This window comes from Bufo gargarizans, chromosome 1 (assembly GCF_014858855.1).
Source record: "Bufo gargarizans isolate SCDJY-AF-19 chromosome 1, ASM1485885v1, whole genome shotgun sequence".
In the NCBI taxonomy this organism is placed as follows: Eukaryota; Metazoa; Chordata; class Amphibia; order Anura; family Bufonidae; genus Bufo; species Bufo gargarizans.
In genome coordinates, this window is record NC_058080.1 from 269,379,497 (window position 1) to 269,405,985 (window position 26,489).

Here is a 26,489-nt window from a genome sequence, read left to right on the forward strand (position 1 = left end):
ATGTTTCATTAACCTTTGATAACACAAGGACCCTAATTTATTATGCCTTCTAGGCTTGAGCTAAACGACCTTCAGATCATAGATCCGAAGTCGATTTGTTAAAAAAATGTCAATGTTAATGTTGTTTCTGTACAGCATTAAAATGTATTAGCTCCATGGAGCCAAAGTTCGTGTTGCCTTAAGTTGCGTGTGACTTATTTGAACTACTACTGTATTCATATCTGCGTATTTAAAAACAATTTTAAAAATAGGAATCTGAACTGGGATTTGGTACTGAGGTGCCAGGCTATACCAAAGTCGACTTCTGATTCCTATTTTAAATTGTTTTTTTAAATACGCAGATATGAAAAAAGTAGTAATTGTGGGACAAGTTCTCTATTCAAATGGAACCATTTAGTATTTCCTACAATGCTGTGGGAAGCTGTAAAACAATTCTAAAGGGGTGGAAATGGGGGAAAAACACAATTGTTTTATGGTTTATGTTATTATGGAGTTCAGTATGTGGTAAAAAGTGAATAGTAACTTTATTCTGTGGGTCAGTATAATTACAGTATTTAACAAATATGATACCAAAATATATATATATATATATATATATATATATATATATATATATATATATAGCTTTTCTTATGTTTTCATACTTTAAAAAAAAATTGTTTGCTTTGCCATATTCTGCCACCCATACCTTTTTGTATTTCTGTCTATGGACCTGTATAAGGGCTCATTCTTTATTGGCCAATCTGTAGTTTTTAAGGATACCATTTTTAGGACGTTTTGATTACTTACATTTATTCATAAGACAAAGCAACCCAAAAAATGTGATTCTGCCATTCTGATAATTTTTTCCATTATGCTGATTACCATGTATACACACTGGCACATATCGCCTAACACCATCTTTAGCAGACTAAAAGCCTATTTGTTTCTCCTTGACCTGCACGTGTCACAAAGGGAGCTAGGACTCAATGGACATCCTAATAGAGTAATCCAGCACAGTATTAGTTTGATAAAACTGGCTCTTTATTATTACAAAAAGTAAAATGCAGACATCATTTGCACATTTCAAGTTACTCTGGCCCTTTTTAAAAGCAAACTGACAGTGTGACATACATGATTAATATACAATTCAAAACATGTTAACCAATAGGAGTAAGATGTTAATTACATCACTAATTAACAGGCTGTAATTAAGCTGCAAAAAAATTATCTATGGGGTGGAGTGGAAAAGAGGCTGCGAATTACAGGGCTAGACAAGATTACGCACCTACTGCCTGATCTTGTCAATCAATAATCTGAGCGACGGGCCAGGCAGTAAATTAGACTAATGTCTCTATCCCTCATTACACTAACGAGAATATTTGCATACAGTGGAGGAAATAATTATTTGACCCCTCACTGATTTTGTAAGTTTGTCCAATGACAAAGAAATGAAAAGTCTCAGAACAGTATCATTTCAATGGTAGGTTTATTGTAACAGTGGCAGATAGCACATCAAAAGGAAAATCGAAAAAATAACTTTAAATAAAAGATAGCAACTGATTTGCATTTCATTGAGTGAAATAAGTATTTGAACCCTCTAACAAAAAAAGACTTAATACTTGGTGGAAAAACCCTTGTTTGCAAGCACAGAGGTCAAACGTTTCTTGTAATTGATGACCAAGTTTGCGCACATTTTAGGAGGAATGTTGGTCCACTCCTCTTTGCAGATCATCTCTAAATCCCTAAGGTTTCGAGGCTGTCTCTGTGCAACTCTGAGCTTGAGCTCCCTCCATAGGTTTTCGATTGGATTAAGGTCCGGAGACTGACTAGGCCACTCCATGACCTTAATGTGCTTCTTCTTGAGCCACTCCTTTGTTGCCTTTGCTGTATGTTTTGGGTCATTGTCGTGCTGGAACACCCATCCACGACCCATTTTCAGTTTCCTGGCAGAGGGAAGGAGGTTGTCGCTCAGGATTTCACGATACATGGCTCCGTCCATTTTCCCGTTTATGCGAATAAGTTGTCCTGTGCCCTTAGCAGAAAAACACCCCCAAAGCAAAATGTTTCCACCCCCATGCTTGACGGTGGGGACGGTGTTTTGGGGGTCATAGGCAGCATTTTTCTTCCTCCAAACACAGCGAGTTGAGTTAATGCCAAAGAGCTCTATTTTGGTCTCATCAGACCACAGCACCTTCTCCCAGTCACTCTCTGAATCATTCAGGTGTTCATTGGCAAACTTCAGACGGGCCTGCACATGTGCCTTCCTGAGCAGGGGGACCTTGCGAGCCCTGCAGGATTTTAATCCATTGCGGTGTAATGTGTTTCCAATGGTTTTCTTGGTGACTGTGGTCCCTGCTAATTTGAGGTCATTAACTAACTCCTCCCGTGTAGTTCTAGGATGCTTTTTCACCTTTCTCAGAACCATTGACACCCCACGAGGTGAGATCTTGCGTGGAGCCCCAGAGCGAGGTCGATTGATGGTCATTTTGTGCTCCTTCCATTTTCGAACAATCGCACCAACAGTTGTCACCTTCTCTCCCAGCTTCTTGCTAATGGTTTTGTAGCCCATTCCAGCCTTGTGCAGGTCTACAATTTTGTCTCTGACATCCTTGGACAGCTCTTTGGTCTTTCCCATGTTGGAGAGTTTGGAGTCTGCTTGATTGATTGATTCTGTGGACAGGTGTCTTTTATACAGGTGACTAGTTAAGACAGGTGTCCTTAATGAGGGTGACTAATTGAGTAGAAGTGTCTAACCACTCTGTGGGAGCCAGAACTCTTAATGGTTGGTAGGGGTTCAAATACTTATTTCACTCAATGAAATGCAAATCAGTTGCTATCTTTTATTTAAAGTTATTTTTTCGATTTTCCTTTTGATGTGCTATCTGCCACTGTTACAATAAACCTACCATTGAAATGATACTGTTCTGAGACTTTTCATTTCTTTGTCATTGGACAAACTTACAAAATCAGTGAGGGGTCAAATAATTATTTCCTCCACTGTATTTTAAAAAGCTGATTTAATTTGCAAGGGAGCCACAGATCACAATAAGAATGGCTCTATTGGAATAAAGCTAAGCCTATTTGTTACTATGCCTGGTTTAATTTAAGCTCTTCATAGACATTTGATTATGAAGACTTAAGAGCCTTTACAAGGCTTCAGGATGCCATAGCAACTGAACAGCTACTACTCGTCACAGTTTTTTTTTCTTTTTACATAATTTCCTATGTTGTAAAACTGACCTAATATCTTAATTATCTTGTCAAGTATGATATCAATAATGCCACATTTATATTGTTTTTCTTGTGTTTTATTACTAAAAAAAATAAAAAACTTTGGAAAATATTTACTTTTTCTTTTCATTGCAATTTGCAAGTTATGTCTATGGAGGTGCATCAGGGCTCATTTTTTGTAATCCAATCTATAGTTTTTATTTATACCAATTTGGAATGTGTAAGTCACTTTTTATTCAATTTTTTAGGGGGAGGTAAAGTGACAAAAAATAGCAGACATTTTATCCCAGTTACACAGTTCGTCGTCTGGGAAAATTAATGTTATATTTTTATATTGCGGGAATTTCCAGAGGCAGCGATTCCTATGATCTTTATTTTATGTCTATTTATTTATCATTTTATTCTGGGGAAAGGAAGTTGATTTGAATGTTGTTGTTTTTTTACTTTAAACTTTTATTTTTTTACTTTTTTTTTAACCACCCAAAGGCCTAACATCATGCAATGATTAGACTGTCACTTTTAAATATCAATGGAAATAAATACATTGACAAATAGAAAATTCTCTATATATTTCAATGTAGTGCTGCCACCTGCAGGCCTACATTGGAATATACCTATAAAAGTCATCGGAGCCTCAGCAGGCTCTGTCTTTTCACCGACAATGAATGGCTCCCTTTATCACCACATAGAGGAGCCGTTCCAGGGCTGGAATCGCAGTGTTTCTGGGTTTTGTGCTCTCAGATGTCATGGTAATATTTGACCACAGCATTTGAGGGGTTAAATGCCTGGAGTTGGCCTTATTGACGATTGCAGACATTAGCCTGAGATGTCTGCTGTATGAAATCACAAGCACAGTGGGTGTCATCTTTAAAGACTTGAGTTACGCCACACTTTTATGGCGGAGGTCGAGAAAGGGTTAAAGGGTTGTGCACTTTAATGATGTTGATGGGCTATCCTCAGGATAGGTTATCAATATCAGATCAGTGGAGGTATGACTCAGTAACTCTAATGATCCGCTGTTTGAAAGGTCTAGCTAGTATTGGTGTGCAGGGTAACTACAGCTGCATCCCTTTGAAGTGAATGGAGGAGTAAATAGTAATTACACTGCACTGCACAATGGAGATGGGGTGGATGCAGTACTCCAATGCTCCGTGACAATTTCAAACAGCTGATCAGCAGGAGTGCCGGGAGTTGGGTTCCCCCTAATCTGATATTGAAGTGAATATTAATATCGTTACAGCACACAGCCCCTTTTAAGACTCAACATCCATTGTACATGCACTACAGATATAGGAAAGGGGTAAAGGAACTAAAAAAGTCCCCCAACTCAAGTCAATTAGAACTCAGCAAAGCCTTATTAAACAGAACCTGATGTAAATTATGTATATATTTATAAAAGAAAAAGAGGAATGTATTGATTTTCTTTTTATTATAGCACAAAGCTCTTCAATGTTTTTTTTTTTTTATGTACAAAATTGTAATGGTACTGCAGAACGTAATATATTTCTATAAACCAAGGAACTGCAATCTATACCTTGTTGTCTTTCTCTCAATGTCACTGCTTTGTTTTGATTTGTAGGAAAACTATATGAAAGAGATAGAGTTTGCCAGGAATTTACAAAGTTTGGAACAGAAAAATTCTCTGCCATGTAAGTTTTGACAACCATTGATCTGTCATATAAAGGGGCCTTTACACTGCCTAATGTTTGGGCAGATTATCGCTAAAGAGTATTTGTATGAACAGGCAATAATCTGCCTGTGTAAAGATGCCACTGATTATGTTTCACTCGTTTATTGGGTAATAGATCGTTGGTGTGGTTACCCAAATTATCATTTGCGGGCAGCCGATCGTGCCACCTAACAGCAATGTGCTGCCAGCAAACAATGACTGTGTATGGAGATGAGTGATGGCATACTGTGGAGGGGATCGCTGCATGAAAATGCTGCAGTAAATTCCATTAATGAGCAGGCATTGTTGGGAAGGAATGCTTCCTTCCCGACAATTGTCTGCTCCATCGAGCAGTGTAATGGGACCTTTACCCATGCTTTTATGTTCTGCATTAAAGGGGTATTCATATCTTGGACATTGGTGGCATATGACTAGGATATGACGTCTGGGACCCACAACTATACTTAGAATGGAGCCCACAAAGTGCCAGAGGGTGGACTGCAGATGCGCTGCCGCACTCCATTCATTTCTATGGAACTGTCAAAAATAGCTGGCTCGGCCATTTTTTCGTAAGCCCCATAGAAGTGAAGTGAAGTGAAGTGAAGTGAAGTGAATGGAGCTAGCGATAAACCACCAATGTTCAAGATGGGAATACCCATTTAAAACAAAATTTGATAAATGTGCTTTATTTTAATTAAAATGACATGAAAGAACTTTTCCTAACAAAACATTTATTTAGAAGGAACATATTCTTTAGTCTATATTGTCTTTTTCCTTAAATAGTCACTTACTATGTACAGTCTTGTATGTTGCTCTATTAGATAACTTTTGTCAACAATTAAGCATTGAATTTTTTTTCTCCTGTAGGAATAACTATAAGTACCACATTATTGGAAAATGTCTCAGTCATACCTATTATTAGTCATTGAGATACTTGGACAGCACAGTTCAAGTGCATCAATTCTCTGTTACTGATGCACATACTAAAAACTTAACATGCCACCACCATAGGGAGATCTGTGTTAGGTCGTATATGGTTCACCAATTGAAACTGCATATAGTTATACACACTGAACCTCATTTGCCAAGTGGATATGCAAACACTCAGAGTGTCCAAGATAGCATATCATTTATTAACATCTTCCATAAACTGCACCATAGTACATAGCTTAGTGTCAGAAACAATACTTTTAACCCCATCTTATTCATGAGTAATACATAAGCTAAATATTGTTGAACCCAGCACTTAACCTTGGAGTACACCACTTATAACCGGGGACCCTATTGTGAAGGAACCATTAAACTGTCTCATGCTCTGGATACTTTTCTTTAGACAGTTTTCAATCAAATTACAAGAGGGGCAGACTGGGAACCTAAGGTGGCCCAGGAAAAAAATAAAAAATAAATGTCGCCCATGTTGTAGGCGAGTCCAAATTGACAGAAGGGAGGACAACACAAGAAGGTGGTGCCAACAGAAGCCACAAGTAGGAACAGGTACAGCAGAAGAAGACGAGAGGAGCAGCACAAAATATCGCCCGGCAAAACTAATTACCACATTGCAGCTTAAAATGCTTCCCTATCACCATATTATGGACAGTAATACAGTTGAATACTGGAAGGCTCCTGCGGCTGCTGATGCTCCTATATTAACTAATGCTGAGAGCATCAGCTCAGCATGTACCTGGACAGCGGCAATTAGGAGGGCTCTGGTGGCCCCTTGGGCATCAGCCCTCCGTAGGGTCTATGGCCAGGGGCGTAGCTAAAAGCTCATGGGCCCTGATGCAAGAGTTCAGCTTGGGCCCCCGTCCCTCAGTGCTTGTTGGCAAGGGGCAGGGGAGCACATATCCTTCCTGCTGCTTGAGGCAAACATTATAAGGGCACACTCTCATGCCAAATTCTTAACCTAACTCCTCCCCTCCAGCCAGAGGTGTAAATTGACCAGTATGCACTTTCTATAATGTCAGTGTCTTATGTGGCACAAGGGTCTTTGGGCCCCCTCAGGCTCCTGGGCCCGGTAGCGACTGCTACCTCTGCACCCCCTATAGCTACGCCCCTGTCTATGGCCATTCCACCCCTGAATTACAAAGTGTACTTTCTACACCAACAGACCTTAATTTACGCATTAGGTGTCAAACACTATTACAAGGTACAAAATACACCATATCAAAGAGAAAATTCATGGCACTCCATATATAAGGGAGGTGCTGGTAGCAGGTTCTAAAATAACAAAAATAATGATAATTAAAACATCACCAAACTTTTCTCATATCTCACTGTCTGGGCAATCAGATGGCCTAAAAAAAAAAATAATAATAATAATATGTTGACCAAAAATTCTCAGAGCTGAAAAATTCTTTTAATAGATCTGTCTTCTCTTGATTTCCAGTGATCAACTCCCTAATAATTGCCATTTTTTTTTATTTAAATGCCCCTTTTGTCATGTATTACAATTTTAAACTATGTGGTATTTGATTTTAGTCATTTGTACTTGTTACCTATAGGAATACATTTAACAATATATTTACTAAAAGTAGTTTAAAGTTCTCCTAATTATCATCCATAATTTTTTGTGACAAAAGCTGCTCTGTGTCTACATCCTGAAGTGCAGCCCTTTAGGAATTGGCATTTTTAAAATGATAGGGATTCTCCCATTTGGACATTTATGGTATATTTATAGGATATGCCATAAATGTTCAATAGGTGTAGGTCCAATTCTATGAATGGACCCCGTTGGAACTGAAGAGGACTGCTGTGGGCTCGGCTATTTTCAGAAGTTCCCTAGCATTAAATGAAGAGGACCCTGCATGCACAGTGTCCTCTCCATTGTCTATGGGACCCCATTTCTCAAATATGTGCGAGACCAGCACTTAACATACATATCTAGCATATCCTATAAATATGTTATAAAAATAAATATGGGAGAACCCTTTTAGATGTTTTTTTTTTGCCCTCCATAGTTTTTTTTTTAAAGGTTATTATGATTAGTGTTGGGTGCGAATATTCGAATAGCGAATATTATTCGCGAATAAAGGTACTTTGAGAATTCGCGAATATTTAGAATATAGTGATTATATATATATATATATATATATATTCATTCATAATTTTGAATATTCTAGATTTATTTTTTTATCAGTAACCTCCCTTCTTGCTTTTGGGCCAATGAGAAGGCTGCAATGTCTTTGTCTGAGCTTAGCAACATCCCTAGCAACCAATAGGAAAGTTGCCTACTAGAGTTGAGCGAACACCTGGATGTTCGGGTTCGAGAAGTTCGGCCGAACATCCCGGAAATGTTCGGGTTCGGGATCCGAACCCGACCCGAACTTCGTCCCGAACCCGAACCCCATTGAAGTCAATGGGGACCCGAACTTTTCGGCACTAAAAAGGCTGCAAAACAGCCCAGGAAAGAGCTAGAGGGCTGCAAAAGGCAGCAACATGTAGGTAAATCCCCTGCAAACAAATGTGGATAGGGAAATGAATTAAAATAAAAATTAAATAAATAAAAATTAACCAAAATCAATTGGAGAGAGGTCCCATAGCAGAGAATCTGGCTTCACGTCACCCACCACTGTAAGAGTCCATTTTCATAAATTTAGGCCCAGCACCCAGGCAGAGGAGAGAGGTCCCGTAACAGAGAATCTGGCTTCATGTCAGCAGAGAATTAGTCTGCATGTCATAGCAGAGAATGAGGCTTCACGTCAGCCACCACTGCAACAGTCCATTGGCATATATTTAGGCCCAGCACCCAGGCAGAGGAGGGAGGTCCCGTAACAGAGAATCTGGCTTCATGTCAGCAGAGAATCAGTCTGCATGTCATAGCAGAGAATGAGGCTTCACGTCAGCCACCACTGCAACAGTCCATTGGCATATATTTAGGCCCAGCACCCAGGCAGAGGAGGGAGGTCCCGTAACAGAGAATCTGTCTTCATGTCAGCAGAGAATCAGTCTGCATGTCATAGCAGAGAATCAGGCTTCACGTCACCCAACATTGGAACAGTCCATTGGCATATATTTAGGCCCCGGCACCCAGACAGAGGAGAGAGGTCCCGTAACAGAGAATCTGTCTTCATGTCAGCAGAGAATCAGTCTGCATGTCATAGCAGAGAATGAGGCTTCACGTCAGCCACCACTGCAACAGTCCATTGGCATATATTTAGGCCCAGCACATACACAGGCAGAGGAGGGAGGTCCCGTAACAGAGAATTCTGGCTTCATGTCAGCAGAGAATCAGTCTGCATGTCATAGCAGAGAATGAGGCTTCACGTCAGCCACCACTGCAACAGTCCATTGGCATATATTTAGGCCCAGCACACACACAGGCAGAGGAGAGAGGTCCCGTAACAGAGAATCTGGCTTCATGTCAGCAGAGAATCAGTCTGCATGTCATAGCAGAGAATGAGGCTTCACGTCAGCCACCACTGCAACAGTCCATTGGCATATATTTAGGCCCAGCACACACACAGGCAGAGGAGAGAGGTCCCGTAACAGAGAATCTGGCTTCATGTCAGCAGAGAATCAGTCTGCATGTCATAGCAGAGAATGAGGCTTCACGTCAGCCACCACTGCAACAGTCCATTGGCATATATTTAGGCCCAGCACACACACAGGCAGAGGAGAGAGGTCCCGTAACAGAGAATCTGGCTTCATGTCAGCAGAGAATCAGTCTGCATGTCATAGCAGAGAATGAGGCTTCACGTCAGCCACCACTGCAACAGTCCATTGGCATATATTTAGGCCCAGCACACACACAGGCAGAGGAGAGAGGTCCCGTAACAGAGAATCTGGCTTCATGTCAGCAGAGAATCAGTCTGCATGTCATAGCAGAGAATGAGGCTTCACGTCAGCCACCACTGCAACAGTCCATTGGCATATATTTAGGCCCAGCACACACCAGGCAGAGGAGGGAGGTCCCGTAACAGAGAATCTGTCTTCATGTCAGCAGAGAATCAGTCTGCATGTCATAGCAGAGAATGAGGCTTCACGTCAGCCACCACTGCAACAGTCCATTGGCATATATTTAGGCCCAGCACACACACAGGCAGAGGAGGGAGGTCCCGTAACAGAGAATCTGGCTTCATGTCAGCAGAGAATCAGTCTGCATGTCATAGCAGAGAATGAGGCTTCACGTCAGCCACCACTGCAACAGTCCATTGGCATATATTTAGGCCCAGCACACACACAGGCAGAGGAGAGAGGTCCCGTAACAGAGAATCTGTCTTCATGTCAGCAGAGAATTAGTCTGCATGTCATAGCAGAGAATGAGGCTTCACGTCAGCCACCACTGCAACAGTCCATTGGCATATATTTAGGCCCAGCACACACACAGGCAGAGGAGAGAGGTCCCGTAACAGAGAATCTGGCTTCATGTCAGCAGAGAATCAGTCTGCATGTCATAGCAGAGAATGAGGCTTCACGTCAGCCACCACTGCAACAGTCCATTGGCATATATTTAGGCCCAGCACACACACAGGCAGAGGAGAGAGGTCCCGTAACAGAGAATCTGGCTTCATGTCAGCAGAGAATCAGTCTGCATGTCATAGCAGAGAATGAGGCTTCACGTCAGCCACCACTGCAACAGTCCATTGGCATATATTTAGGCCCAGCACACACCCAGGCAGAGGAGGGAGGTCCCGTAACAGAGAATCTGTCTTCATGTCAGCAGAGAATCAGTCTGCATGTCATAGCAGAGAATCAGGCTTCACGTCAGCCACCACTGCAACAGTCCATTGGCATATATTTAGGCCCAGCACACACACAGGCAGAGGAGGGAGGTCCCGTAACAGAGAATCTGGCTTCATGTCAGCAGAGAATCAGTCTGCATGTCATAGCAGAGAATGAGGCTTCACGTCAGCCACCACTGCAACAGTCCATTGGCATATATTTAGGCCCAGCACACACACAGGCAGAGGAGGGAGGTCCCGTAACAGAGAATCTGTCTTCATGTCAGCAGAGAATCAGTCTGCATGTCATAGCAGAGAATCAGGCTTCACGTCAGCCACCACTGCAACAGTCCATTGGCATATATTTAGGCCCAGCACACACAGGAAGAGGAGAGAGGTCCCGTAACAGAGAATCTGGCTTCATGTCAGCAGAGAATCAGTCTGCATGTCATAGCAGAGAATGAGGCTTCACGTCAGCCACCACTGCAACAGTCCATTGGCATATATTTAGGCCCAGCACCCAGGCAGAGGAGAGAGGTCCCGTAACAGACAATCTGGCTTCATGTCAGCAGAGAATCATTCTGCATGTCATAGCAGAGAATCAGGCTTCACGTCACCCACCATTGGAACAGTCCATTGGCATATATTTAGGCCCCGGCACCCAGACACAGGAGAGGTTCATTCAACTTTGGGTAGCCTCGCAATATAATGGTAAAATGAAAATAAAAATAGGATTGAATGAGGAAGTGCCCTGGAGTCCAATAATATATGGTTAAGGGGAGGTAGTTAATGTCTAATCTGGACAAGGGACGGACAGATCCTGTGGGATCCATGCCTGGTTCATTTTTATGAACGTCAGCTTGTCCACATTGGCTGTAGACAGGCGGCTGCGTTTGTCTGTAATGACGCCCCCTGCCGTGCTGAATACACGTTCAGACAAAACGCTGGCCGCCGGGCAGGCCAGCACCTCCAAGGCATAAAAGGCTAGCTCTGGCCACGTGGACAATTTAGAGACCCAGAAGTTGAATGGGGCCGAACCATCAGTCAGTACGTGGAGGGGTGTGCACACGTACTGTTCCACCATGTTAGTGAAATGTTGCCTCCTGCTAACACGTTGCGTATCAGGTGGTGGTGCAGTTAGCTGTGGCGTGTTGACAAAAGTTTTCCACATCTCTGCCATGCTAACCCTGCCCTCAAAGGAGCTGGCATTGACACAGCTGCCTTGGCGACCTCTTGCTCCTCCTCTGCCTTGGCCTTGGGCTTCCACTTGTTCCCCTGTGACATTTGGGAATGCTCTCAGTAGCGCGTCTACCAACGTGCGCTTGTACTCGCGCATCTTCCTATCACGCTCCAGTGCAGGAAGTAAGGTGGGCACATTGTCTTTGTAGCGTGGATCCAGCAGGGTGGCAACCCAGTAGTCCGCACAGGTTAAAATGTGGGCAACTCTGCTGTCGTTGCGCAGGCACTGCAGCATGTAGTCGCTCATGTGTGCCAGGCTGCCCAGGGGTAAGGACAAGCTGTCCTCTGTGGGAGGCGTATCGTCATCGTCCTGCCTTTCCCCCCAGCCACGCACCAGTGATGGACCCGAGCTGCGTTGGGTGCCACCCCGCTGTGACCATGCTTCAGTCCTCATCCTCCTCCACCTCCTCCTCATCCTCGTCCTCCTCGTCCTCCAGTAGTGGGCCCTGTCTGGCCACATTTGTACCTGGCCTCTGCTGTTGCCAAAAACCTCCCTCTGAGTCACTTCGAAGAGACTGGCCTGAAAGTGCTAAAAATGACCCCTCTTCCTCCTCCTCCTCCTCCTCCTCCTGGGCCACCTCCTCTTGCATCATCGCCCTAAGTGTTTTCTCAAGGAGACATAGAAGTGGTATTGTAACGCTGATAACGGCGTCATCGCCACTGGCCATGTTGGTGGAGTACTCGAAACAGCGCAACAGGGCACACAGGTCTCGCATGGAGGCCCAGTCATTGGTGGTGAAGTGGTGCTGTTCTGTAGTGCGACTGACCCGTGCGTGCTGCAGCTGAAACTCCACTATGGCCTGCTGCTGCTCGCACAGTCTGTCCAGCATGTGCAAGGTGGAGTTCCACCTGGTGGGCACGTCGCATATGAGGCGGTGAGCGGGAAGGCCGAAGTTACGCTGTAGCGCAGACAGGCGAGCAGCAGCAGGATGTGAACGCCGGAAGCGCGAACAGACGGCCCGCACTTTATGCAGCAGCTCTGACATGTCGGGGTAGTTGTGAATGAACTTCTGCACCACCAAATTCAGCACATGCGCCAAGCAAGGGATGTGCGTCAAATTGGCTAGTCCCAGAGCTGCAACGAGATTTCGCCCATTATCGCACACCACCAGGCCGGGCTTGAGGCTCACCGGCAGCAACCACTCGTCGGTCTGTTGTTCTATACCCCGCCACAACTCCTGTGCGGTGTGGGGCCTGTCCCCCAAACATATGAGTTTCAGAATGGCCTGCTGACGTTTACCCCGGGCTGTGCTGAAGTTGGTGGTGAAGGTGTGTGGCTGACTGGATGAGCAGGTGGAAGAAGAGGAGGAGGAAGCCGAGAAGGAGGAGGTGGCAACAGGAGGCAAAGAATGTTGCCCTGCGATCCTTGGCGGCGGAAGGACGTGCGCCAAACAGCTCTCCGCCTGGGGCCCAGCTGCCACTACATTTACCCAGTGTGCAGTTAGGGAGATATAGCGTCCCTGGCCGTGCTTACTGGTCCACGTATCTGTGGTTAGGTGGACCTTGCCACAGATGGCGTTGCGCAGTGCACACTTGATTTTATCGGATACTTGGTTGTGCAGGGAAGGCACGGCTCTCTTGGAGAAGTAGTGGCGGCTGGGAACAACATACTGTGGGACAGCAAGCGACATGAGCTGTTTGAAGCTGTCTGTGTCCACCAGCCTAAATGACAGCATTTCATAGGCCAGTAGTTTAGAAATGCTGGCATTCAGGGCCAGGGATCGAGGGTGGCTAGGTGGGAATTTACGCTTTCTCTCAAATGTTTGTGAGATGGAGAGCTGAACGCTGCCGTGTGACATGGTTGAGACGCTTGGTGACGGAGGTGGTGGTGGTGGTGTTGGTGGTACATCCCCTGTTTGCTGGGCGGCAGGTGCCAACGTTCCTCCAGAGGCGGAGGAAGAGGCCGAGGCGGCAGCAGCAGAAGAGGCCGAGGCGGCAGCAGCAGAAGAGGTAGCAGGGGGAGCCTGAGTGACTTCCTTGGTTTTAAGGTGTTTACTCCACTGCAGTTCATGCTTTGCATGCAGGTGCCTGGTCATGCAGGTTGTGCTCAGGTTCAGAACGTTAATGCCTCGCTTAAGGCTCTGATGGCACAGCGTGCAAACCACTCGGGTCTTGTTGTCAGCACATTGTTTGAAGAAGTGCCATGCCAGGGAACTCCTTGAAGCTGCCTTTGGGGTGCTCGGTCCCAGATGGCGGCGGGCAGTAGCAGGCGGAGTCTCTTGGCGGCGGGTGTTCTGCTTTTGCCCACTGCTCCCTCTTTTGCTACGCTGTTGGCTCGGTCTCACCACTGCCTCTTCCTCCGAACTGTGAAAGTCAGTGGCACGACCTTCATTCCATGTGGGGTCTAGGACCTCATCATCCCCTGCATCGTCTTCCACCCAGTCTTGATCCCTGACCTCCTGTTCAGTCTGCACACTGCAGAAAGACGCAGCAGTTGGCACCTGTGTTTCGTCATCATCAGAGACATGCTGAGGTGGTATTCCCATGTCCTCATCATCAGGAAACATAAGTGGTTGTGCGTCAGTGCATTCTATATCTTTCACCGCTGGGGAAGGGCTAGGTGGATGCCCTTGGGAAACCCTGCCAGCGGAGTCTTCAAACAGCATAAGAGACTGCTGCATAACTTGAGGCTGAGACAGTTTCCCTGGTATGCATGGGGGTGATGTGACAGACTGATGGGGTTGGTTTTCAGGCGCCATCTGTGCGCTTTCTGCAGAAGACTGGGTGGGAGATAATGTGAACGTGCTGGATCCACTGTCGGCCACCCAATTGACTAATGCCTGTACCTGCTCAGGCCTTACCATCCTTAGAATGGCATTGGGCCCCACCATATATCGCTGTAAATTCTGGCGGCTACTGGGACCTGAGGTAGTTGGTACACTAGGACGTGTGGATGTGGCAGAATGGCCACGTCCTCTCCCAGCACCAGAGGGTCCACTAACACCACCACGACCATGTCCACGTCCGCGTCCCTTACTAGATGTTTTTCTCATTGTTATGGTTCACCACAACAACAAAAATATTATTTGGCCCAATGTATTGTATTCAAATTCAGCGGGATATAAATTTGAGGCCTAGTATTTAGGCGCTGGGTGACCGGTATGGATTTACTAACAGAATTAGACTTGGAAATGCACAGTAGCGTGTGTGTGAAGTTATTCTGAATGACCCTATGTGCACCTTGAATATTATATACCCTTTTAGGGATAGATTTCAAATAGCTCTGATATAGCAGAAACCGCTAAATTATGAAATTGCTAAATTGGGAATTGTATTTCAACCCAGAACAAAAAATGTGCTTTGACGGACACTAAATAACTTTCCCAGCCACAACAGGACAGCGGTAACGAGAGATTTAGCAGGATATAAATTTGAGGCCTAGTATTTAGGCGCTGGGTGACCGGTATGGATTTAGTGACAGAATTAGACTGGGATATGGCCAAAAAATAACCACACTATTGCTGGTTAAATGCACTTGGTGACGGGCGCAGCTTGCCCCTGATGTAGTATATGGCCAAAAAATGAACAGACTATTGCTGGTTAAATGCACTTGGTGTCACAGCTTGACGAACCACACTACTGAGGGTTAAATGCACTTGGTGACGGGCGCAGCTTGCCCCTGATGTAGTATATGGCCAAAAAATGAACAGACTATTGCTGGTTAAATGCACTTGGTGACGGGCGCAGCTTGCCCCTGATTTAGTATATGGCCAAAAAATGAACAGACTATTGCTTGGTTAAATGCACTTGGTGTGATAGCTTTACCAACCACAATACCGACGGTTAAATGCACTTGGTGACGGGCGCAGCTTGCCCCTGATGTAGTATATGGCCAAAAAATGAACAGACTATTGCTGGTTAAATGCACTTGGTGTCACAGCTTGACCAACCACACTACTGAGGGTTAAATGCACTTGGTGACGGGCGCAGCTTGCCCCTGATGTAGTATATGGCCAAAAAATAAACAGACTATTGCTGGTTAAATGCACTTGGTGTGACAGCTTCACCCTGATGTAGGCTTTAGCCAAAAAACAACCACACCATTGAGGGTTAAATGCACTTGGTCGCAGCTTGGATGCACTTGGTCGCAGCACCGCACAAGACACAAAATGGCTGCCGATCACCCCAGAAAAAAGTGACTGACAAACGGTCTGGGCAGCCTAAAAACAGTGAGTGAGCATTTGAATTTCAGCAGCTCAATGATGCACAGCTGCAGATCGATTGATTAATCAAGTGAAGTCCTTTGGAGGAGTTAATCTGCCTAATCTCGCCCTACTGTCGCATCCGCAACCTCTCCCTACGCTAATCAGAGCAGAGTGACGGGCGGCGCTATGTGACTCCAGCTTAAATAGAGGCTGGGTCACATGGTGCTCTGGCCAATCACAGCCATGCCAATAGTAGGCATGGCTGTGACGGCCTCTTGGGGCAAGTAGTATGACGCTTGTTGATTGGCTGCTTTGCAGCCTTTCAAAAAGCGCCAAGAAAGCGTCACAAAAGCGCCAAGAAAGCGACGAACACCGAACCCGGACTTTTACGAAAATGTCCGGGTTCGGGTCCGTGTCACGGACACCCCAAAATTCGGTACGAACCCGAACTATACAGTTCGAGTTCGCTCATCCCTATTGCCTACCCCTTAGTATATAAGAATCTCCCCAGCAGCCCTTGTATGCAGTATTTTGCAGATCTGAAAGAGACAGCAGTGTTATTGCTGTGCTCTCTGCTTTCCTGTGTCATTACATTACATAGTTAGTTAGTTAGTTTATACTGTATATATAATACAGATAGTTAGTGGGAGATAGTCAGTGTAGGTTAGATAGTGATATAGTGTAGCTGATAGTGCTGTATGTAGCATGTATGTATGGACAGCAGAACCTATGTATGCATGCTACATACATACTGTAGGGGGATTAGCTCTTTTCCAGGGGTTGCAAACACACGCTTCTTCACAGACACCAGGATTTAGGGGCCAAACTGTGCTTTGTGGCACACAGCATAAAGAAAAACACACAAAGCCAAAATAAAATACCTTGCCCGTCTGGGCCCTATCTAAACACATAGGTTTCCCTGACTCACCTAAAGCGTAACACAGTTCACACCCGTGATGAGATGCGGCTTTCCCAGCCCAACCTTTAGCAGCCTCCAGGCTGCTCTCACACCAGGGTCTCTTGGGGGATAGTGGTCTCTCAGCCCTCCTGGCTCAGACCACACAGAGCCACTCCAGCCTTCTGTGTGCAAGTCCCCCAAAGTCCAGGCTATTGCATAGCCTCGTGACCCCTCAGCCTGGTTTATCTGAGACCACACTGACAGAGCCTCACCAGGCCTCTGTCTGCACACTCTCCAGAGTGAGACACACCCAATATCCAGTAGCAGCAGGATTAAATAGGATCCCTGGACATGAGCATGCCCTAAGTCCCGGACTGGAACCTGGGGAAAACACTTCAATGTTCACATTGCTACATATCCCCCCCCTCTGTTCAAACCTGTGGGGGTGAACACATGTACCAACTGAATGCTCGTGACAGGGCATCCGCATTTTCTTGCCATCGCCTGGCTCAACCTTCCCCCTGGAAGATGTGGTCTGCGTCAGAGGCTTCCCTTTATTTTGCCAGACACATGCCATCAGTGCTTGGTTTGTTACCCACACAGACATCTTGCCCAAGAGACATTGTCTGCAATGTTCCCATGTCCATGTGACAGGCAGACCCTTTCTTTTTATTTTTTTATCTTTCTCCCTCTTTGACTTACACAGCTGCTTCAGGCGAGCACGCTTTTTATGACTCGCCTCTTTTTGTTGTTTTATTTTAAAAGCAGATCGTACATTTCTTTTACTCTTAGAATTTTGATCTCGGCTTCTGGAACTCCCTTCAGAATATATTTTTATGCAAACGACAGACTCTGTTTGACTTCGCTGGCTCTTGCAGATGCTTAGGCCTTTTTTTCTTGTCTTTGCGAAGCTCCATCAGCAGAGCTGGCTTGCCCCCGCTCGCTTCTTTTCCAGCAGTGGTTTTCTCAGATGGTGCCTCAGTTTCAGGGTCTTCTGCCTCTTCACTGCCTCTCCCCACTTCGGCTTTACCCTTGATCTCTGGAACATCCAAGGATTTCTCCCACTTCAAGAGCTCGGCCTTAGCTTCCTTGGCCTCTGCCTCTTTGGCCTTTACTTTATTAGCCTTCTCACCCTTCAGGGACATGGCATCATATCCTTGCTTTCTTAATTCCTCCTTCCCTTTCGCATCAAGGTTGGAGGCACTGGGGTCTTCAGCATACTTCTTGTCTTCTGGCGTTTTCTCCAGAGGCTCACCCAGGACACTGGTCTCCTTTTGGGGAGGAGTCAGGAGAGACAGCCCATCATAATAGCCCGGATCTGCATACTGGTCGTCCATCTCCTCATATTTCTTCCCCAGCAGGCAGCTGGCTACTTGGAAGGCCTTGTAGGCGGAGGGGACGTCTTTTGCAACCTGGTCCTGGTTACACACGGTCATGAGACTCTTGGCCTCTGCATCGACATCAGCCCCATCAACTGGTTCAGCCGATACCTTTTCCACCTTCTCTGCCTTGGCCAGTACCCTGGCACCACCATCTCCAGACCCACTCTTACCAGGCTCTGACTTCTTGGCACCTTCCAAAGGATCTTCCTCTTCCGGTCTCTCACTTCCTTCCACCTGCTGTGCAGGAGCACGCTTAGGCTTCTCCACCTCATAGATGGCATCTTTTGAGCTCATGAGAGCTTCCATCTCTACTCTGAGTTGCTTGTTCAGCCTCTCTAATTTATTTCGCTCCTCAAGCACTTCTTCAAGGGCTCTAGCCAAGGAGAGGGCCTTGGACTCTTTCTCCCAAGCATCAGCCTCCGCTCGGTCACGTTCTTCGGCATATCAAGCCGATATGTATTTCTCTTCAACCAATAGCTGGTCAAACTTCTTTTGTCTCTTCTCCAATCTAGATACAGTTTGTCTCTGGTTGTCCAGGTCCACCATGCGATCACATAACTCTTGATAAAGTTGAGCTATCCTGGCTTCCAAATGTCTTTTCTCCTCCAAGAGAGCAGATTTTTCTGAGGCGCTGTTTAGAACCTCATCAGCCAGCTCATCTCTTTCCTGCTCTGCATGAAGTCTGGATCGCTCAGAAGCTGCAATTTCCTCTTGAAGTTGGAGAATTTCCGCTTCTATTAGTGACTCTAGTTCCTTCAGTTCATTCATCTCTTTCTGTGACTCCTCTGGAGATTCCTGCAGTTGCTCTGCGAGAACCGCTAGCCCCATCTCTAGTGTATCTAGGGACTGTGCAGAGCGAGCGAAAACATCTTCAAGTTTGTAGCTGTACTGTCCTGTCAAGTCATCTACAACTGTCAGGATATGAGCTTCAGACACTAGGCTGTCACCCGACTGAACTCTCGTCTCGTGAGATATAACTGTCATCTGGTCGCTAGACTCGCTACTAGTAACCACTTTAGTTTTGCTGGGTCTTGACATGGTAGCCTCACTCTCGGAATTGCTAACTGTCACGGCACATAGGCCACTTATACTGCTCGTGTCATTATTAACCCTGGCCTCTAGGGGCACCCCTGAGTCAATCCCCACCTGGGACATTTTATTAATCATAGAAACCTGTGGAGACTGCACATCCACCTCTGGTCCGTGTGGTACACCCTCTAACCCCGCAACATTGTCTACAATGGGGTCTCCTAGCGGTGTTTCTTCAACATTTATCAACACTTTTATATCAGACACATGTTTACCCACAGGGGGAGCTTTCTCCCCAATCACAGCCTGCAAAGGAAAAGGCATGTCATTATTATCACATATATCACATGACTTCACATTTCCATTATGCATTTCGGCAAACATGGTATCATCACTGTTTTCAATGGTCCTTTCCCTTACACGTTCACTTAAAGGTACAGGTACAAGTTCTGCAGGAGTTTTTTCACTCTCTGCAGAAGTGTCTCCATTACTCCACAACTCCCAGCAAAAGGGAAGATTACACCCCAACACTCCCTCATGCATAAGCTTACAGACGTGGACAAAATTGTTGGTACCCTTTGGTCAATGAAAGAAAAAGTCACAATGGTCACAGAAATAACTTTAATCTGACAAAAGTAATAATAAATTAAAATTCTATAAATGTTAACCAATGAAAGTCAGACATTGTTTTTCAACCATGCTTCAACAGAATTATGTAAAAAAATAAACTCATGAAACAGGCATGGACAAAAATGATGGTACCCCTAGAAAACACAGAACATAATGTGACCAAAGGGACATGTTAATTCAAGGTGTGTCCACTAATTAGCATCACAGGTGTCTACAACCTTGTAATCAGCCATTGGGCCTATATATATGGCTCCAGGTAATCACTGTGTTGTTTGGTGATATGGTGTGTACCACACTCGACATGGACCAGAGGAAGCAAAGGAAAGAGCTGTCTCAAGAGATCAGAAAGAAAATTATAGACAAGCATGTTAAAGGTAAAGGCTATAAGACCATCTCCAAGCAACTAGATGTTCCTGTGAGTACAGTTGCACATATTATTCATAAGTTTAAGATCCATGGGACTGTAGCCAACCTCCCTGGACGTGGCCGCAGGAGGAAAATTGATGACAAATCTAAGAGACGGATAATCCGAATGGTAACAAAAGAGCCTAGAAAGACTTCTAAAGAGATTCAAGGTGAACTTCATGCTCAAGGAACATCAGTGTCAGATCGCACCATCCGTCGTTGTTTGAGCCAAAGTGGACTACATGGGAGACGACCAAGGAGGACACCATTGTTGAAAACGAATCATAAAAAAGCAAGACTGGAATATGCCAAACTACATGTTGACAAGCCACAAAGCTTCTGGGAGAATGTCCTGTGGACAGATGAGACAAAAATCGAAGTTTTTGCCAAGGCACATCAGCTGTATGTTCACAGACGAAAAAATGAAGCATATCAAGAAAAGAACACTGTCCCTACTGTGAAACATGGAGGAGGCTCTGTTATGTTCTGGGGCTGCTTTGCTGCGTCTGGCACAGGGTGTCTTGAATCTGTGCAGGGTACAATGAAATCTCAAGACTATCAAGGAATTCTAGAGAGAAATGTACTAGCCAGTGTCAGAAAGCTTGGTCTCAGTCGCAGGTCATGGGTCTTGCAACAGGACAATGACCCAAAACACACCGCTAAAAACACCCAAGAATGGCTAAGAGGAAAAAATTGGACTATTCTAAAGTGGCCTTCTATGAGCCCTGACCTCAATCCTATTGAGCATCTTTGGAAGGAGCTGAAACATGCAGTCTGGAAAAGGCACCCTTCAAACCGGACACAACTGGAGCAGTTTGCTCATGAGGAGTGGGCCAAAATACCTGCTGAGAGGTGCAGATGTCTCATTGACAGTTACAGGAAGCGTTTGATTGCAGTGATTGCCTCAAAAGGTTGCGCAACAAAATATTAAGTTAGGGGTACCATCATTTTTGTCCATGCCTGTTTCATGAGTTTATTTTTTTACATAATTCTGTTGAAGCATGGTTGAAAAACAATGTCTGACTTTCATTGGTTAACATTTATAGAATTTTAATTTATTATTACTTTTGTCAGATTAAAGTTATTTCTGTGACCATTGTGACTTTTTCTTTCATTGACCAAAGGGTACCAACAATTTTGTCCACGTCTGTATGTGTAACATCAAGTTCATCAGTCTCTGTTCTCATTGGAGTCTCACGCTCAGTGAAAATCAGCAGATAGTCCTTATCCACACGACTGTCCAGCACCTTTATTATTTTACCAGTCTCAGGTTTCAATATTGTGCTACCTCTTACCTGGGCTAGCATGGGATCCCGGATCCTTGTCATCCCAAAACTAGCTTTGGTCATGGGCAACTGAGGTAACACAGAAACCTTCTCCCCTGCAGGTTTCTGCGAGGGAGCAATCACAGCAGGCTTATCCGCCTGTTCAGACAGTTTTTTCTCTGTGTGACTTATCACCTACCGGCCCAGCAGATATCCCCTGCCGCCGGCTCACTGTCACTGGGTCTGCCACATGGTTAATAACAGGAACAGTCTTACCCTTTGTAATCAACCATTCTGGTAAAGTAGTGACATTCTCTCCCGCGGACTCATCAAGGTTGTGGTTGCTCCTAGCAACAGCCTTACTGCACCTCCGCACTTCCTATTTAGGACTCCGGGCACAGTCGCAGGGAAGATATGCACTCCTGAGAACTGCACCGCTCTCCACCTCTTTGTCTTCCCGACGGTTGCCCTTGGCAACGGCACATCTTTGCTTTTTATCAGGAACTCCGCTCCACAACTGCCCAAACAATGGAAAGTCCTTGCCCAGTACAAATTCCACTTCCAGTGTCTCACATTTTAACAGCTCCCATTGCACAGAGCCATAGTCAGTCACAAAGGTCAGTGACACCGTAGTTTTTGTCTCTGGCCCCCTTGTTACAAAGTCCAGAATTTCAGGCAGGACCCGAGACACTTGCTGGCGAGAGTCTAGAATGACCCCCAGAGGGATTCCCCCAATCACTAAATCACAGGATTTCTCCCACGGGCTATACCATTTTGTAGCCATTTCCACTGATCAGTCTCTTGTACTGGGCTTCTGGCCCTTTAAATCCTGCACTGTTTGCACCACAGAAAAAAAAAAAAATGTCCAGATTAACACCAGCAGTCTCTGCTCCTGCAAACTAGCAGGCTTCCGGCCCTTTAAATCACTGCACAGCAACACAGCAATTCCTTGGCAACATTCAGCAGCACCTGCTCTTTTCCGTCAGGTTGTTGCCCTTAGCAACCACGTTGGCTTTTTACTTTTCAGCACGGACATGTGCCCGCATCCGACACCAATTGTAGGGGATTAGCTCTTTTCCAGGGGTTGCAAACACACGCTTCTTCACAGACACCAGGATTTAGGGGCCAAACTGTGCTTTATTGTGGCACACGGCATAAAGAAAAACACACAAAGCCAAAATAAAATACCTTGCCCGTCTGGGCCCTATCTAAACACATAGGTTTCCCTGACTCACCTAAAGCGTAACACAGTTCACACCCGTGATGAGATGCGGCTTTCCCAGCCCAACCTTCAGCAGCCTCCAGGCTGCTCTCACACCAGGGTCTCTTGGGGGACAGTGGTCTCTCAGCCCTCCTGGCTCAGACCACACAGAGCCACTCCAGCCTTCTGTGTGCAAGTCCCCCAAAGTCCAGGCTATTGCATAGCCTCATGGCCCCTCAGCCTGGCTTATCTGAGACCACACTGACAGAGCCTCACCAGGCCTCTGTCTGCACACTCTCCAGAGTGAGACACACCCAAGATCCAGTAGCAGGATTAAATAGGATCCCTGGACATGAGCATGCCCTAAGTCCCGGACTGGAACCTGGGGAAAACAACACTTCAATGTTCACATTGCTACAATACATACATACATACATGCTACATATATACATACATGCTACATACATAGTGCTGTGATGTCACAAGTTCACAACAATACTTAGTACACCAATCACTAATAAGTAGTCAGACCTGTTAAAATGTGAAGTTGCACGTATTGCGCCAAAATATTTGCATCATTAGTGCAGATTTCGCATTTGCGAATATATTGGAGCACTCTATCTGCATACAAAGCTATTGTAATGTTCTGCTGTGCCAACCATTTTCTGCAGTCTCAGGAAACTTCTAGAAGCTTGAAAAATTTAAATATAGTGACCCATGACTGTATTTTGCGCGTATTACGCGAATATTACATTGCCGATTTTTCTCGATCAAGAAAATAATCTCAAATTTGCAAATATATGACGAATATTCTCCAAATGTTCGTGAAATATCGCAAATTCAAATATTGCTCCTGCTGCTCATCATTAGTTATGATCACTGTTTCCAAGTGTTTCATGAACAACAGCATTCCCAACAAGTTCTGCACTGTTAAAAATTACCAGATCCAGCAAAGCATCACTATCTGGTTTTAACTGGCAGAATAAATTATAGATGACAAATTCCTATAAAAATCTCCAATTATCACCCCGCTCCATTTGGTTAGGCTACTTTCACACTAGCGCTTGATCGGATCCGTTCTGAACGGATCCGATCATATTAATGCAGACGGAGGCTCCGTTCAGTACGGATCCGTCTGCATTAATAACTTAGAAAATTTTCTAAGTGCGAAAGTAGCCTGAGCGGATCCGTTCAGACTTTCAATGTAAAGTCAATGGGGGACGGATCCGCTTGAAGGTTGAGCCATATGGTGACCTCTTCAAGCGGATCCGTTCCCATTGACTTACATTGTAAGTCTGAACGGATCCACTCGCCTCCGCACGGCCAGGCGGACAGCTGAACGCTGCAAGCAGCGTTCAGCTGTCCGCCTGTCCGTGCGGAGGCGAGCGGAGCGGAGGCTGAACGCCGCCAGACTGATGCAGTCTGAGCGGATCCGCTCCATTCAGACTGCATCAGGGCTGGACGGAGGCGTTCGGGTCCGCTCGTGAGCTCCTTCAAACGGAGCTCACGAGCGGACCGACGAACGCTAGTGTGAAACTAGCCTAATACGGTTGTCCTTCTATCTCCTCAGTGATGTTGGGGGGTGGGGTCTATACATTTCATCTATTTTTTTTTAAATGATTACCTCCCTTTATAATTCTACCCTTAATGTTTCAACATCCTCACCTTCTTCATCCACAATTTCCTCTTTCACACTCACTTTCATATCACACCTAACATACAGACACACTCCACCTCCTTTCTCTTTTACCCTGTCTTTCCTAAAGATGATAAAATCCTGAAGATTAATCACCCAGTCATTTGAAGAGGCTAGCATGTCTCAGCCAATTACATCAGAGTGTTCCTCCAGTACAACGGACTCAAATTAAAACATTTTGCTTGTTAGACTTCTGGCATTCCTGCTGTCCCCCAGCACAGCAGACCCCCTTCCATTTATGTGCAAATTATCTGTGGAAACAATTTGTACCACAATGAAAAATGATTCTATCCTTCTTCCCGAGTATAGAATACCCTATAACTGTCTAGCCCTACCTGCACTACCATCCCCCTAACTACTAGCTGGACTGTCCTCCCAGCTGATAGGGAGAGCAAAATCCACTAAGGCTGACATTTGTAAGACTGAACCTCTTAACATTATCACCCAACTTTTGCTTGTGAGCACACTACCAGCAGCGACCTTTGTTTTCGACTGCTTTCTACTCCCTCAATGTTAACCAGATACTTACCTGCTTAAAGGGGTTGTCCGGGTTCAGAGCTGAACCCGGACATACCCTTATTTTCACCCCGGCAGCCCTCCTGAGCCTGGCATCGGAGCATCTCATGCTCCGATGCGCTCCTGTGCCCTGCGCTAGATCGCGCAGGGCACAGGCTCTTGTGTTTACAATAACACACTGCCGGGCAGTAACTTCCGCCCAGCAGTGTGTTCGGTGACGTCACCGGCTCTGAGGGGCGGGCTTTAGCTCTGCCCTAGCCGTTTTACTGGCTAGGGCAGAGCCAAATCCCGCCCATCAGTGCCGGTGACGTCACCGGGGTTCCTGTCAGCCCCATAGAGAGCCCCGGTACGTCACCGGAACTCAGAAAAATGCCTTTGCCCTGCGCGATTTAGCGCAGGGCAAAGGAGAGCATCGGAGCATGAACTGCTCCGATGCTCATGTCAGGGGGGCTGCCGGGGGGGAAATGGAGGGCTGTCCAGGTTCAGCTCTGAACCTGGACAACCCCTTTAAATGCAGAAATTCCTTTAACATGGGCAGCTAGAGTTTGGACAATGCTAGGAGAATAAGTATCGATTAAGGTGTAATATTTTAGGGGAGATGACTGCTCTAAAGGACATTTTAAGAAGTAAACAAGAGAATGCAATTCTTGTACAGTATTTCATTTAATAAAATGTAGGGGCACATTTATTAAGACCAGCGTTATGAAGAGGCGCAGGCGTCTCCATAACTTTGGCACATCCAGCGCCAGTTCTAAATGTAAGGCAGCTTCCTCGCTGTCTTACATTTAGACCTTTTTCTACGCCTAAAGCAGGCATAGAAAATGGTAAATGATACGGGCCTGCTGCCCCATGCCCTTCACTGGCCAGGCCACTCTTCACAATTTTAGACCTGGCGCGTACTAGTTTAGGCATATTTCAGGTTAGTAAATGACCCCTGTAATCTTAAAAAATTCTAGTAATTATAACTATAAGCTATGCACTGAAATTAGTGATGAGCGGCAGTAGTCATATTCGAATTTGCGATATTTCGTCAATATTTAGTAGAATATTCGGCGAATATTTTCAAATTCGAATATTCATTATATTCTATGATTTTTATACACAAAAAATCAACAAGGTAATGAGCGCATAATATGCGAATTTTTGTAATGTGAATTCTCGTAATGCTAATTTTTCCAATTGCCGAGCAAAAACATGATTCCTCCCTGCATCTTGCTTGTGGGCCATTGAGTCATAGCACTATATCGAATATATTTGTTTTTTTCTAATATTTGTAATATTCTAAAACAAGAATATATAGCAATACAGCCAAAATTCGAAAAAAAACTAATCAACACTAAATACTATGCAATGGTGAATTATATTCTACAATATTTTATTCCATCACTTACAAACAGATTGACTCTAATTAATTTCCCAGTAATCGCAAGGGCATAAACGGATGATTGTTTCATTTATTGAACTGCATTAATAAATGGAACTATGTTGTGTCTTCTCCATATGTGTATCAATACATAGACATATGGTAGTTTATTATTTAG

At 45.1% G+C, this 26,489-nt stretch overlaps 1 protein-coding gene across 1 annotated transcript in view; it reads left to right on the forward strand.

The window, feature by feature from the left end:
• GC (GC vitamin D binding protein) overlaps positions 1-26,489 on the forward strand; it is a 319,714-nt gene that overhangs the window by 88,521 nt on the left and 204,704 nt on the right. The window contains exon 2 of the mRNA XM_044303019.1: positions 4,793-4,862. Coding sequence (XP_044158954.1) covers positions 4,793-4,862 — 70 coding nt within the window. The remainder of the gene's footprint in view (positions 1-4,792; positions 4,863-26,489) is intronic.